This window comes from Etheostoma cragini, chromosome 9 (genome assembly GCF_013103735.1).
Source record: "Etheostoma cragini isolate CJK2018 chromosome 9, CSU_Ecrag_1.0, whole genome shotgun sequence".
In the NCBI taxonomy this organism is placed as follows: Eukaryota; Metazoa; Chordata; class Actinopteri; order Perciformes; family Percidae; genus Etheostoma; species Etheostoma cragini.
The window spans coordinates 4,254,449-4,265,930 of record NC_048415.1 but is presented as its reverse complement, the minus strand read 5'-3'; the positions used below and the strand labels follow the sequence as shown (position 1 = coordinate 4,265,930).

Here is an 11,482-nt window from a genome sequence, read left to right as displayed (position 1 = left end):
AATCGCTCATATCACTAACCTCCATTTCTATCTCAATTTCCTCCATGAATGGTTGGTCAGGGGGGCAGTGCTTGGCTTCCGTTTTGGGCATGGCGAGGTGAGTGGGTGGGGGCTCAACCTGCGCCTTTGGTTCCTCCGTACAGTCGGAGACCAGAGGATGCTCTAGGTGTCTCTGGGTCTAAGAGGAGGAAGGGGAAGATGGTGCATGCACATACAGATAGTGAGCCATACGGGGAAAGCAGACTTGAAGAATGGCATTGTATTTTAGATGTTTGCAACACAGTCTTTTGATCATCGCAAAACCATAACATATTCAATGAATGTAAATTATTTTAGAACCGACTAAACATGCCCACCTTTGTTTCAGTCCTTGTAAAGCCCTTTGTAATTTTGTACTAAACCATGGTTGTTGAATCTTAAATGGTTTAAAGGGCCACTTCACCCAAATCACACACACAAAAAAAACAACTTACATTTTCCTGGTTAGCCCTAATTTAAAGTAATTCAAAAGATTAAAAGAAAATCTTTAAGAAATAAGCATACTGTGCTGTTTTTTCGGTTGTCACACACTCTTAAACCTTGGGTGGTGTTTTTTTGTTACACAGCCAATGTTCCCGGGTTATTAGGCTTTTAAATCAATACAGACATGACAAGTTATGTAACCATACTTAACAGATGTTTGCTTTAGCTCAATAACCAATGATATATGAATCATTCATATTTGCAATTTACCCCTGTGAGATCACATTCATTTATTTTGTGAGAAAACAAGGAAATACAATTATATAAAAACCATGTGCAATCATTGAAGTTATTTTTATGTTCTTTACAGAAAATGAGCCAAGGCCAATAAATAAATACATCATAAATAGCATTATTTTTCATTTAGCAAACATTAAAAACGGGTCCCAAACACCACACAAGGGATACAGTATCTTTTTACCTGTATTTGTCTAATGACCCCCATTGTAGACAGTTTTTAGTTAACCAACAAACAAGATGACTATTTACTTCTGTTCCTTTCATGTTGAGGTGGAATTTTCAAAAGATCAGGGCAAATAACACTTCCACTATGAGAAGTGGTAAACATATGTTCAGTTAACTTGTGATTTGGAATTGATCCGTTAACGTGACTATCAGTACTTGGTTTTATCAAAAGATATGGTTCCAACAATAAAAATCATCTGTCTGCTATCTCATGTTTGTCACATGAGCTATAGGAGGAAAGGAATCAGCACTAGTTAATGTTTCAGCTACAGTTCCTTGATCGTGTTTGACTATTTGCATACAGAAATTCAGACTTCAATCTGAAGAAATGCAGTCATACCTGCAGAACATGCTATTTGGCTATATTTCAATGACTTAGATGAGGCGGTTACTAAACACAAAGACATTGAATACCAGTATGAGTCACAGTTAATGTTTGATGTATTCTTGTTCCACCTGTATGACCAGATGTTCTACACACCTTGTCAAAGCTCTGTTCTTCTTCCTCTTGTTTTGATGTCACCATGCAGGACTCCTGTGAAGAAAACAGCTCCATCTCTATGGTGTCTGTGCCGGCCAGCAGTGCCTCCTTTCTCTCGCTAAACTTCATCTTCTCTAAAATACCTTAACAATATCTGTTGTATTTCTTCCTTAAAAAAAAAAAAAAAACTGTACTTTGTTGTTTCCTTGTTCGAACAATCTCCTTTTCACTCTTAATTCACTTAAAACTTTCCCGCCTTTTCACTTAGATCCTTTTCCTTGCTTTGGCCTCAGCTTTCTTCTGCTCGTACGTTTTATCTCCTTGAGCTGTTGTCCTTTTTTATAGTTTTAATGCCTGGTACTGCCTGTTATTTCCTCTCTTGATTCAGCTAAACCTTTCAAATATATTCCTGAGGGGATGGTGGTCTTCCAACCATCTAAACAGCTGATTGCCTTATCACCTCATTACCTCAAGCTGAGATCTATCAAAGTTTAAAGCTCTGATTGGCTCAGAGATGAGCTCTTAAGATGTGATTTGTTGTTCTGAAGCCCTCATTGGTTGAGAAGGTTTTAAAATGGCTCTGGTTGGTTCTGGTCTGGTCTTTCGAGTTACAACAATTTGGTTTTGTTGGAGCTTTTCAATTGTTGACTGCAGTTCCTACATGATAAATCTAGTTGATTAAAGAGCCTCAAATGGCTCATGGAGTTTACAGGACAGTTAAAATAAAAATAAAAATAATTAAAAATCAATCAATCAATCAACATTACTTTATAAAGTCCTTTCCAGCAACCAAAGTGCTTTACACCAAGGACCAAGAATAGGAAATTAACATACAGTTACAATACTAGTATTTAAGTAAAACATTGAAAGGACAAATACAATGTCATTAATCGATCCCTCTTCACACATCATTTGTGGCCTGTTTCATCATTAACCTGATGAGTGAGTCACTTTTTAACTCCATAAATAAATTGATCTCTAAAATTATCTACTTTTATGTTTTTGCTAGTCAAGTTAAGGAGGATATTTTTTGAACTTTGTATCCAACCAGCCCAAAGCAACTGACAGCTGAAGGACATAAGTTTGCAAACTTCAGCAGGAGCAGTTACTACACAACAGTGATTTACTGTCTAATCATGTTTCCCCTGGGTCAAACTGGTTTGTTTGTTTGAAGTCACACCTTATTTCTCTGGCGAAAGCAAATCCACACGCTGAACGATCTGCAATCAATAAGTCAGGCAACTGAGGCAGTAGCACAAGGATTCGTTGCCTATCAGCAACTTAATGCACTCAAACCCACAAGAAACTCACTAAGTGAACTATTCTTTACTAATTTACATGAGTTTTACATTAACCAGATGAAGCTTGATGAGCAGAAATCAACAGTTTCTTTGATTTATCCTTAGAGGAAGAAACTTCAATAACAAAGTTAGAGGAAGGAGGAAGTACTCGCTGCATGAGTGACAATTTTCGGGCTTATTGACAATCTCACATGACACATGAATGAAAAGCAATAAAAACAATGCAACTCTTGATCCAATCAAATGTTTACGTAAGAAAACCAACAGCTAACTCCAAGTTTATGCAAGAGAATGAATCAGGAAACTCTGAAGGGTTGGTTTATTTTCATTTTGAATCAAAACATGAGACATCGGGTAAAGGATCCCATAGCTCTAAAGTGCTACTATTACTGCCTATCTGATAAATTACAGGACTAGTTTCAGGACTACGTATGGCAATAAATAAAAAATAAATTCTCATTGAGGCTAGACACTAAAATGTTACATAAATCACAACACATCACAATATTAATGGAGAACACAGACTAATAAAGCAATATCCACAAACAGACAATTAACTAAAAATCCAAGAAAAAAAGAAGCATAAGGGATATATCTGCTGGACTGTGTTGCTCCAAGGAACATGACCTTGCAGGGAAACTGAAAAACTAATATGATTCATATCTGTTCTGCATAACCTGCTCTATATACTGTAGTCTGTTCTGTGTAACTTGCAAATTATATTCCTTTTTATATCTACTACTATTTCTCTATATCTAAGTCATCTAAAAACACAGAGCATTCATCACCCAAGTGACTGATTAAATGTTAAATGTAATTGTTTAATACTCAAAAGTTGGTCAAGTATTAAACCTGTACATGATTGTCTGTTGAAAACAAAGTGTAGGTCACAGAATAGAGATTACAGTTGATCTTTTCAGTGTGGCCATGGTTGAACAATCCTCAAACACCACTGCTAAAGGCCTGCAGCAGTGTCTGCCTGTCTGCCTGCCTGCCTGTCTGTCTGTCTGTCTGCCTGCCTGCCTGTCTGTCTGTCTGCCTGTCTGTCTGTCTGCCTGCCTGCCTGCCTGCCTGTCTGTCTGCCTGTCTGCCTGTCTGTCTGTCTGTCTGTCTGCCTGTCTGTCTGTCTGCCTGCCTGCCTGCCTGTCTGTCTGCCTGTCTGTCTGTCTGTCTGCCTGCCTGCCTGTCTGTCTGTCTGTCTGCCTGCCTGCCTGTCTGTCTGTCTGCCTGTCTGTCTGCCTGTCTTTCTGTCTGCCAGCCTGTCTGTCTGTCTGTCTGCCTGTCTGCCTGTCTCAGTCATGCTAGTAGGTGACTCTGGCTACAAGTCAAGAGGTGTGGCAGGAAGTAGACTGCTGTGCCATCCTCCGGCATCAGTTCCAGGAACTCTGTAGGGCTCGTCTCCATGGCAACCACAACTAGCGTCTCTGTTGGCATAGAAACCGGCCACATTAAAATCCCAGGGTCAAAACATCACATCACAACAGACATGTGGTCTTTTTTATTGATTCCATGCATTATTCTTTCTAGTCAAAACCAGGTGCCTACTTTACCCACAATGCAACTTGACTTGCAACCAGTCCTGTAAAAATTATTTGATGTGTAAAATTAGTGGAGCTGCTCTTTAATAGTGTTAATCTGTTGGCTTGTACTGCTATAAAAAAATTGATTCAGTGATATGTTTAAATTTGGCATATTTGATGTATTTAACTACTGGTAATCAAGCTTGTCTTCTGTAAATACAATTTACCCTGGTGAAGGTCTAAATGCTGTTTAAAATCTCTGTACTGCCAGGAATAAACTAGAGGTGAGAAAATATTGAATCCTTTATCTATTTATCTGTTCTGTTGACTTAAAAACTCTATCAATTTGCCTGTAACTTAAGTACTGTGGTACTTTTGACAGACTACCTTTGAGAGCAGCCAATAGGATGCTGTTGTCTGCGGCAGCTCTCGTCCTGTTACAAAGCTCTGGGAGCAACTTCTGCCACCACAACACCTGCAGAGATTAGACAAGACTGAAAGGGTAATACTTCTGATAATCACTAAACTTCAAAATGTACCGACATGAAACAGAGTAAAGGCAGAGTGAAATAGTGACAAACTTCCCAGTTCAGGCTACTGCTCAGTACAGACCATGTGTTTGTCTTGTAACTGGTGGTTGGCGTAGGCTATGATGGCCTGAGGACATCGGTCCAGCAGCTTTTCAATGCTACTGTCGTACTGCCCCCTTCTGGTTGTGCAGAGGAGGTGCAGACTGAAGCCCCATAAGGATTCCTCTGAGAGACGCTCCATCAGAGGCACGACGGAGCCCACGGACAGGGACGGACCACACAGGAGAGACTAGAGACAAACAGATCATAGATCCCAATCTTTGTCTTACATTTAAATAAGTTAATTTTATATGTTAAAAAAAATACCCTCGCTCAATTCACTATATTCAGGAGGTTTTGCTGTCACATTCTCAATTGGGCTAGTATGACCAGTAGCTCATGGTACCTACTAGCCAACTTGGGATATACAGTATATTTGTGCTACTGTTCAGGTACAAAGGCAGGATTTTAGAAACACTGGGATGTCATGTACAGTACCCAATCTCAGATGTTCTATTAATGTATATGTTTTTCCACATTTGATTCTTCTTAACTTTTCTATGTCTAAGTCCACAGACATAGAATAGGACCCCTTGTGTCCACAGAGGTTACTAGTAACTAGATACACTTGAAAGTGAGAAAAAGGTCTTGTGGCATACCAACAGCTCTCTTTGCCACTCAACTTTCAACATTCAATACTCCATAAATCTATTATTTTTGAAAAATACACTTAAATTATGTTTCTTTTGTAAATACATAGCTGTAATGTTGCCGACAGCTAAACATTGCTTTATTGTTGTAATTTAAGTGTTGTATGTATGTATGTATGTACAGTATGTATGTATGTAGCAAGTATGTATGTATGTATGAGTTTATTGTAGTGCATACAGTCTTATTCGGCATTACCATTAAAATCTTATTTACTGATTTAGTTCCTTTTAAGTCTTATTATACACCTTGAAGGTGGATGGACTCTGCTCTGATCACATCACTTCTATAACTTTACTGAGGCAACTTAATTTGTGGCATAGAGAAGCAGACTTATTTTATTTGTTGACAAATTACCTGCAGTTTGTATAACGCCTCCTGGTGTTGGGAGCTGGTAGTTTGAGCTGGATTGAGAACAGTGAGCCACGGGTACAGAGCACCATAATGGGAGCATGAGTTCATCTGAGACACAAACAAACATGCAGACCACTGTTCATATTAATTGATTTCTGAACATTATGGTATTTATACACAATCCTATTTTTTAGCAGTAGATTTAGGTGGTGGTCAAACACCACAAGAAATTTCACCAGTGTCTGACAGAAATGTACCAGATCGTCTGCGCTCTTCAGCGACCTGCGTCTGGAAGGTGCGCGTGGTTCGTTGGGGTGTGTATCCGATGTCGTGTTTGTCAATCGGTCGATGTAGACGGACGCCAGTCGAAACAGAAGTTCCTGGATGACAGCTTCCTGCGAGGAGGCCATAAGCATCGCCTCCCAGAAATCCACCTGTAAGCAATTCTCACAGCCCAGCTCCTAATACCAAAACACACAGTCACACACATATATGTTTTTACTGCTATTCTTTTCTATATATTTTCATGGAGGATTGATCAAATGGACTAATTTGGATACCTTTTTTATCATCTCGTCTACTAATGTGAAAATCAGGAAGATAATTGTACTTCTGGCATCGTAGCTGTGATTTAATAGGAACAGGTGACACACAGACCTTAAATATGTGACCAGCCTGTTCCAGCTGGACTTTGTTGTTTTCGTGTAAAGCCACCATGGCAGCCACTAGCAGTCCTGGTTGGGACTTTGCCAACTGGCCAGTCAACGATGTGGGACGGACGTGTGCATGCTGGCTTCCACCTCCGCCGTGCAGCAACAGCCTCGGCTCCTCGATGAACCCGTACACCAGCAGCATCTGAACACAAACGGACAGACCTCTGGTTTCCCAATTATTGATACAATTGCCTTTGACTAGACTTTAGGAATTACTAATATACAGTCAGGAAATGTACAATGTCTTAAAGTTTTATAACTGGGCACCGTAGTTGCACCCAGGAAATTAGACCAGAGCAATTTATTGCAAACTGCAAATATGCTCCATATTTCTCTGAAGTACTGTAGTCAAAAATTATTTAATGCAAACATAAAAGAAAGCTTTAGGGATTTGCACAAACAAACTGTACAAATTCATTGTTCATGTTCATTATATTATTTGCAGTTACATTTTTTTTTGTGGAAAATGTATACTATAATCATTTGTATACACTCCCTCTCTAACCTCCGCGTGTCTTTCCATCAGCTCTCTGTACCGTGGCAAGTCATCCAAACGCAGCATCATGGTTGCCATGGTGATTGTCAGAGGAACCGACACGCCAGCTGTGGCCTCCAGATGTTGTAAGACTTGCAGCGCCTGGGCAGGACTGATGTTTATCATGGGCGGGCTGGCACACACGCTGACAAGCTGTGAAGGCTCTGATTGGCTGAAAATGTCTAAGACCTTATCAGCTGCTTCCTGCAGAGAGATAATTATTTAATTCTTCTTTTGTTACCTTTTATATTAATTATGTTATTTTGGAGGACTGGTATTAAAGGTTTTGTATGTAACATAAACAAAAAAGCAGATTAACTCTTGAACATAAAAATTATACAGTGTACATATATACAGTATATATACACACACATATACAGTATATATACACACACATATACAGTATATACACATACACACACACACACACACACACACACACACACACAATTTCCCTCATTTATTCCATATGAAATCTTTAAATCAGCTCTGTAAATAGTAAAGGTATTCAATTGTAACAAGTCTGAGCATACACGTGCGGTGCTTTGTGTGTACCTGACTGAGAATCTGCTCTGTTTCTTCTAACAGGTAATGCTTTAGGTAGAACAGGAAGCCGGGGCCGTAGGAGTGAGGGCTGCTGGGAAGCGGGTGGTTCCTGGCTATGATGTCTGTGACTGACAGACCAGACATCCGGTAGTACGGCAGAGCCAGGTGGCAGTCCTTCTGACTGCCCCTTACAGAACAGAAAAAAACTGTATAAATAGTGCTAAAATATATTTTTGTCTATCCACACAAAATAAATCAAATCAACAAATTATTTATAAAGAAAAAATACCAAACACTCGCTCTTTCCTGCTTCTCAAAGGGTCTCTAGGTAATTTTGATGGTAATTTTTTACTATATTTTGACATTTTTTAAGTTTTAACAATAAATCCAATTATAACAAAACATAATTACAGTTGAGAATCTATTAAATTACAAAATGATGTGCCCAAAATTCAAATGACTAAATAATTAACTGTAAATGTTAAAACCTCCGAATTCCATTAGGTTATTTCCATGGCCAAGGAAAGTTTGATCAATATGTATGAACATGAGCTACTCTCTCTCAAAGGCAGAAACCAGAGAAGTAAGTCTCCAACTTGTGATGTCATCAACTTCATCGCTCCATAGACAATATTTTCTCAGTGTCATCTATCTATCTATCTATCTATCTATCTATCTATCTATCTATCTATCTATCTTTTTCCCAATTCATGGTCTATGGAGCACTTTATACCTGAAGACATCACACAATTCAGTTTTATCACTCTAGTTTTTGGATTATGGAGAGAGTTAGTTATGTTTTTCATATTTTTGGACCATGTTAGACCATTGTATGTATGTATGTGTATATAAATAAAAAAGAAAAAAAAATGAATTTATGTATTTCCACTTTAAACCCCTAGAGGTAAACAAAGACATTTTAGGTGATTTTTAGGTACTCTCTAAGGTATTTTGGTCCCTAAATCTGTAAATTGCATCAACTTAAGTAATATAAGAGAACCTTAGTTCATATTAAGCAGTGTTTTCATGTATGTACGTGTGTGTGTGTGTGTGTGTGTGTGTGTGTGTTACCTGCTAAAACAGTCTCCCAGCTGGGCACAGTTCTGCCTCATTGCCTCCTCCAGTTCCTGAATGTCTTTCTGTATAGCTGTCTGTTTCTCAGCTGGTCCGTCTGTATCTGTCTGCTGAGCCACCGCGGGACAGCCCTCGATGTCTCCTTGCTGCGCTGGTGTTTGGAGTAAGGAGGCGCGGAGGAGGAGGTGCGCTTCACTGAGGAGGTGCCGAAGGCTATGGGCCTGTGGGTTGGTCTCTGCATACCGCTGGCTGTATTCAACCTGACACACGGAGACACACAGGTGAGTATACAGACTCAAGACCATACACTACACATCTCCAGTAAGGTTCAAGTATTCAGAGGACAAAATGTTTTTCTTATCCAGTCTACTCCTAAAAGTTTTTGTCGCACTCGATTTTAAAAATAAAACTGATTTTGGAAAATATTTGAAACACAATAATTTGCAATACGCTTACTAATGTTGTAACTTTTTCAAAAAATAAAACTTTAAGGACTCTTTACTGTTAAATGCGTCTCACAGTAAAGTGTCTTTATATAGTTGGCTTTTAATTTTAATTGTTAACAATTTAACTGGTTAACTTTTCATGTTCAACACGTGATTTTTGTTCTGGTTTACTTTCTTTAGTCTTTCGTGATTATCATTAATAATTGTGTATTAGTGATATAAATATAAGTACATGAACACAACAACAGAAAAGAACTGACATGTAGTTTAAGAGAGCGTGTTTGTGTTACCATCTCTTGGTAAAGAGTGAGGGGGGGGACGGTGTTGACCACATAGATGTTCCATCCGTGTCCTGCTGAGCTGGATTCTTTGGGAGAAGAGATTGTCCACTTCCTGCTCCTGAGGTCAGAGGTTACACAGAGGGGTAACAAAAAAAAGACCTCAACAAAAAGAACAATCAAACAGAGAGATGAGCTTAATCTCAATGTTTTATCTCAGAGACAAATCTCACAACCTGCAGACTCAAAGGGAATTTCCCATGATTCATGGAATCCCTTAAGTCAACATGAAGAGACAATGAGTAAAAATGGAAACGTGCATTGTTTTGGCTCCAGTCTGTAATCTAAAAACTGAGATTCAGCCTAAATATCTCTAATTCATTTTTATTTTCATTAAAGATATAGGATTATATAACACCTAAAAATACTGTGGACATTCTGATAAATATTTATAATTATTTTTTATTCTGTATCTGTGTTTGTGAATGTATCATTGAAGATGCTAATACACTGAAAAGATCCACAATCAGTATTCTAATTGAACATTTAAATAACCGGTATTCCATGAACCAAGTTGAGAAATGCTTCCTCTTACATTTTATATGACATTGCACATGTATTAAAAACTACTTAACCAGAGAGAGTTTCATACTACTGTCTGCATCACCACCATACTCACAGTAAAGAACAACCTTTTGGATACAGTTGCTATCTAATCCAGCAAAATGTACTGACTAATACTAGAACATATTACTACATTATGCATGAACAACAGTTAGAGAACAGTTAGTGAACAGGTTAACATGGTGGAAAGGTAACCTGGGGCTCCTGGGGCTCATGCTGCGGCAGCTGGTCACACAAGTCATGGCATGTGGCCTCAGACTTGGAGTTTGATTTGATTTGATTTTTTAATCCAAATTACAAACAGGCGTATTTTACAGTCTACAAAACAGAGAGAGACTTTATTCATTATCTCAGCAAGTTTACAATCAAACTTTGGATATCCAAAGGGACAGACTGACACCAGATATGAAGTTTCGGGAGTTCCCACATTACCTGTCAAAGACTTGTTCTTATATTTGGTGGTGTGGGTGAGATCCAGAATAATCCGGTAAGGAGGTCACAGATGATGGTGATGCCCAACACTAAATACTTAAAAGGCGTGGCCCCGAGCTTGCAATTATTGGCAGCAGCCATATTTGGAGAAGGTGCAACTATCTAAATCTCACAATGGATATATAAAAAAAATTATGTTATTTTTTATCCATACAGTACTGTTTTAGGCAAGTAACATTTGCTGTTAACTAAGAAGGCTTTCAAAAATGGAAGGGTAATAGTTCATTTTCATCAACTAACAAAATCCAGTGAATGAACAGAAGAGGAATCTAAATCAAATCAATATTTGGTGTAATCACCCTTTGCCTTCAAGACAGCATCACTTCTTCTCGATACACTTGCACAAAGTTTTTGAAGGAATCCGACTGGTAGGTTTTGCCAAACATCTTGGAGAACTAACCACAGATCTTCTGTGTGTAGGCTTCTTAAAATCCTTCTGTCTCTTCATGTAATCCCAGACACACTCCATGATGTTGAGATCAGGACTCTGTGGGGGGGCCATTCCATCACTTCCAGGACTTCTTGTTCTTCTTTACGCTGAAGATATTTCTTACTAACCTTGGCAGTATGTTTGGGGTCCGGCTGCAGAATATATTTGGGGCCAATCACACGCCTCCCTGATGGTATTGCATGATGAATAACTATCTGACTGTATTTCTCAGCACTGAGGACAACATTAATTCTGACCAAATCTCCATTAGCAGGAATGCAGCTCCAAACTTGTAAGGAACCTCCACCATGCTTCCCTGTTGCCTGCAGACACTCATCATTGTCTCGCTCTCCAGCCCTTTGACGGACAAACTGCCTTCTGCTAAAGCCAAATATTTCAACTTTTTGACTCATCAGTCCAGAGC

General features: G+C 38.8%; 2 protein-coding genes across 5 annotated transcripts in view; both read right to left on the bottom strand.

The window, feature by feature from the left end:
• The window catches only part of ttc14 (tetratricopeptide repeat domain 14), a 32,050-nt gene extending 21,071 nt beyond the window's left edge, over window positions 1-10,979 (bottom strand). For both annotated transcript variants that reach the window (XM_034880673.1, XM_034880675.1), the window contains exon 1: window positions 10,967-10,979. The gene's annotated coding sequence lies outside the window, so the exon portion shown is untranslated. The remainder of the gene's footprint in view (window positions 1-10,966) is intronic.
• Window positions 3,423-11,482, bottom strand: part of hps3 (HPS3 biogenesis of lysosomal organelles complex 2 subunit 1) — an 18,427-nt gene continuing 10,367 nt past the window's right edge. For 2 of the 3 annotated variants that reach the window (XM_034880665.1, XM_034880666.1), the window contains 10 exons: window positions 9,525-9,633; window positions 8,786-9,048; window positions 7,724-7,901; window positions 7,139-7,372; window positions 6,578-6,775; window positions 6,178-6,381; window positions 5,924-6,028; window positions 4,902-5,108; window positions 4,677-4,764; window positions 4,066-4,193 (listed from right to left, as the gene is read on the bottom strand). In XM_034880665.1, coding sequence (XP_034736556.1) covers window positions 4,066-4,193; window positions 4,677-4,764; window positions 4,902-5,108; window positions 5,924-6,028; window positions 6,178-6,381; window positions 6,578-6,775; window positions 7,139-7,372; window positions 7,724-7,901; window positions 8,786-9,048; window positions 9,525-9,633 — 1,714 coding nt within the window. Of the gene's footprint in view, window positions 3,696-3,733; window positions 3,745-3,852; window positions 3,897-4,056; window positions 4,194-4,676; window positions 4,765-4,901; window positions 5,109-5,923; window positions 6,029-6,177; window positions 6,382-6,577; window positions 6,776-7,138; window positions 7,373-7,723; window positions 7,902-8,785; window positions 9,049-9,524; window positions 9,634-11,482 lie in introns of those variants that run through there. The other variant, XM_034880664.1, reaches the window with a different exon arrangement.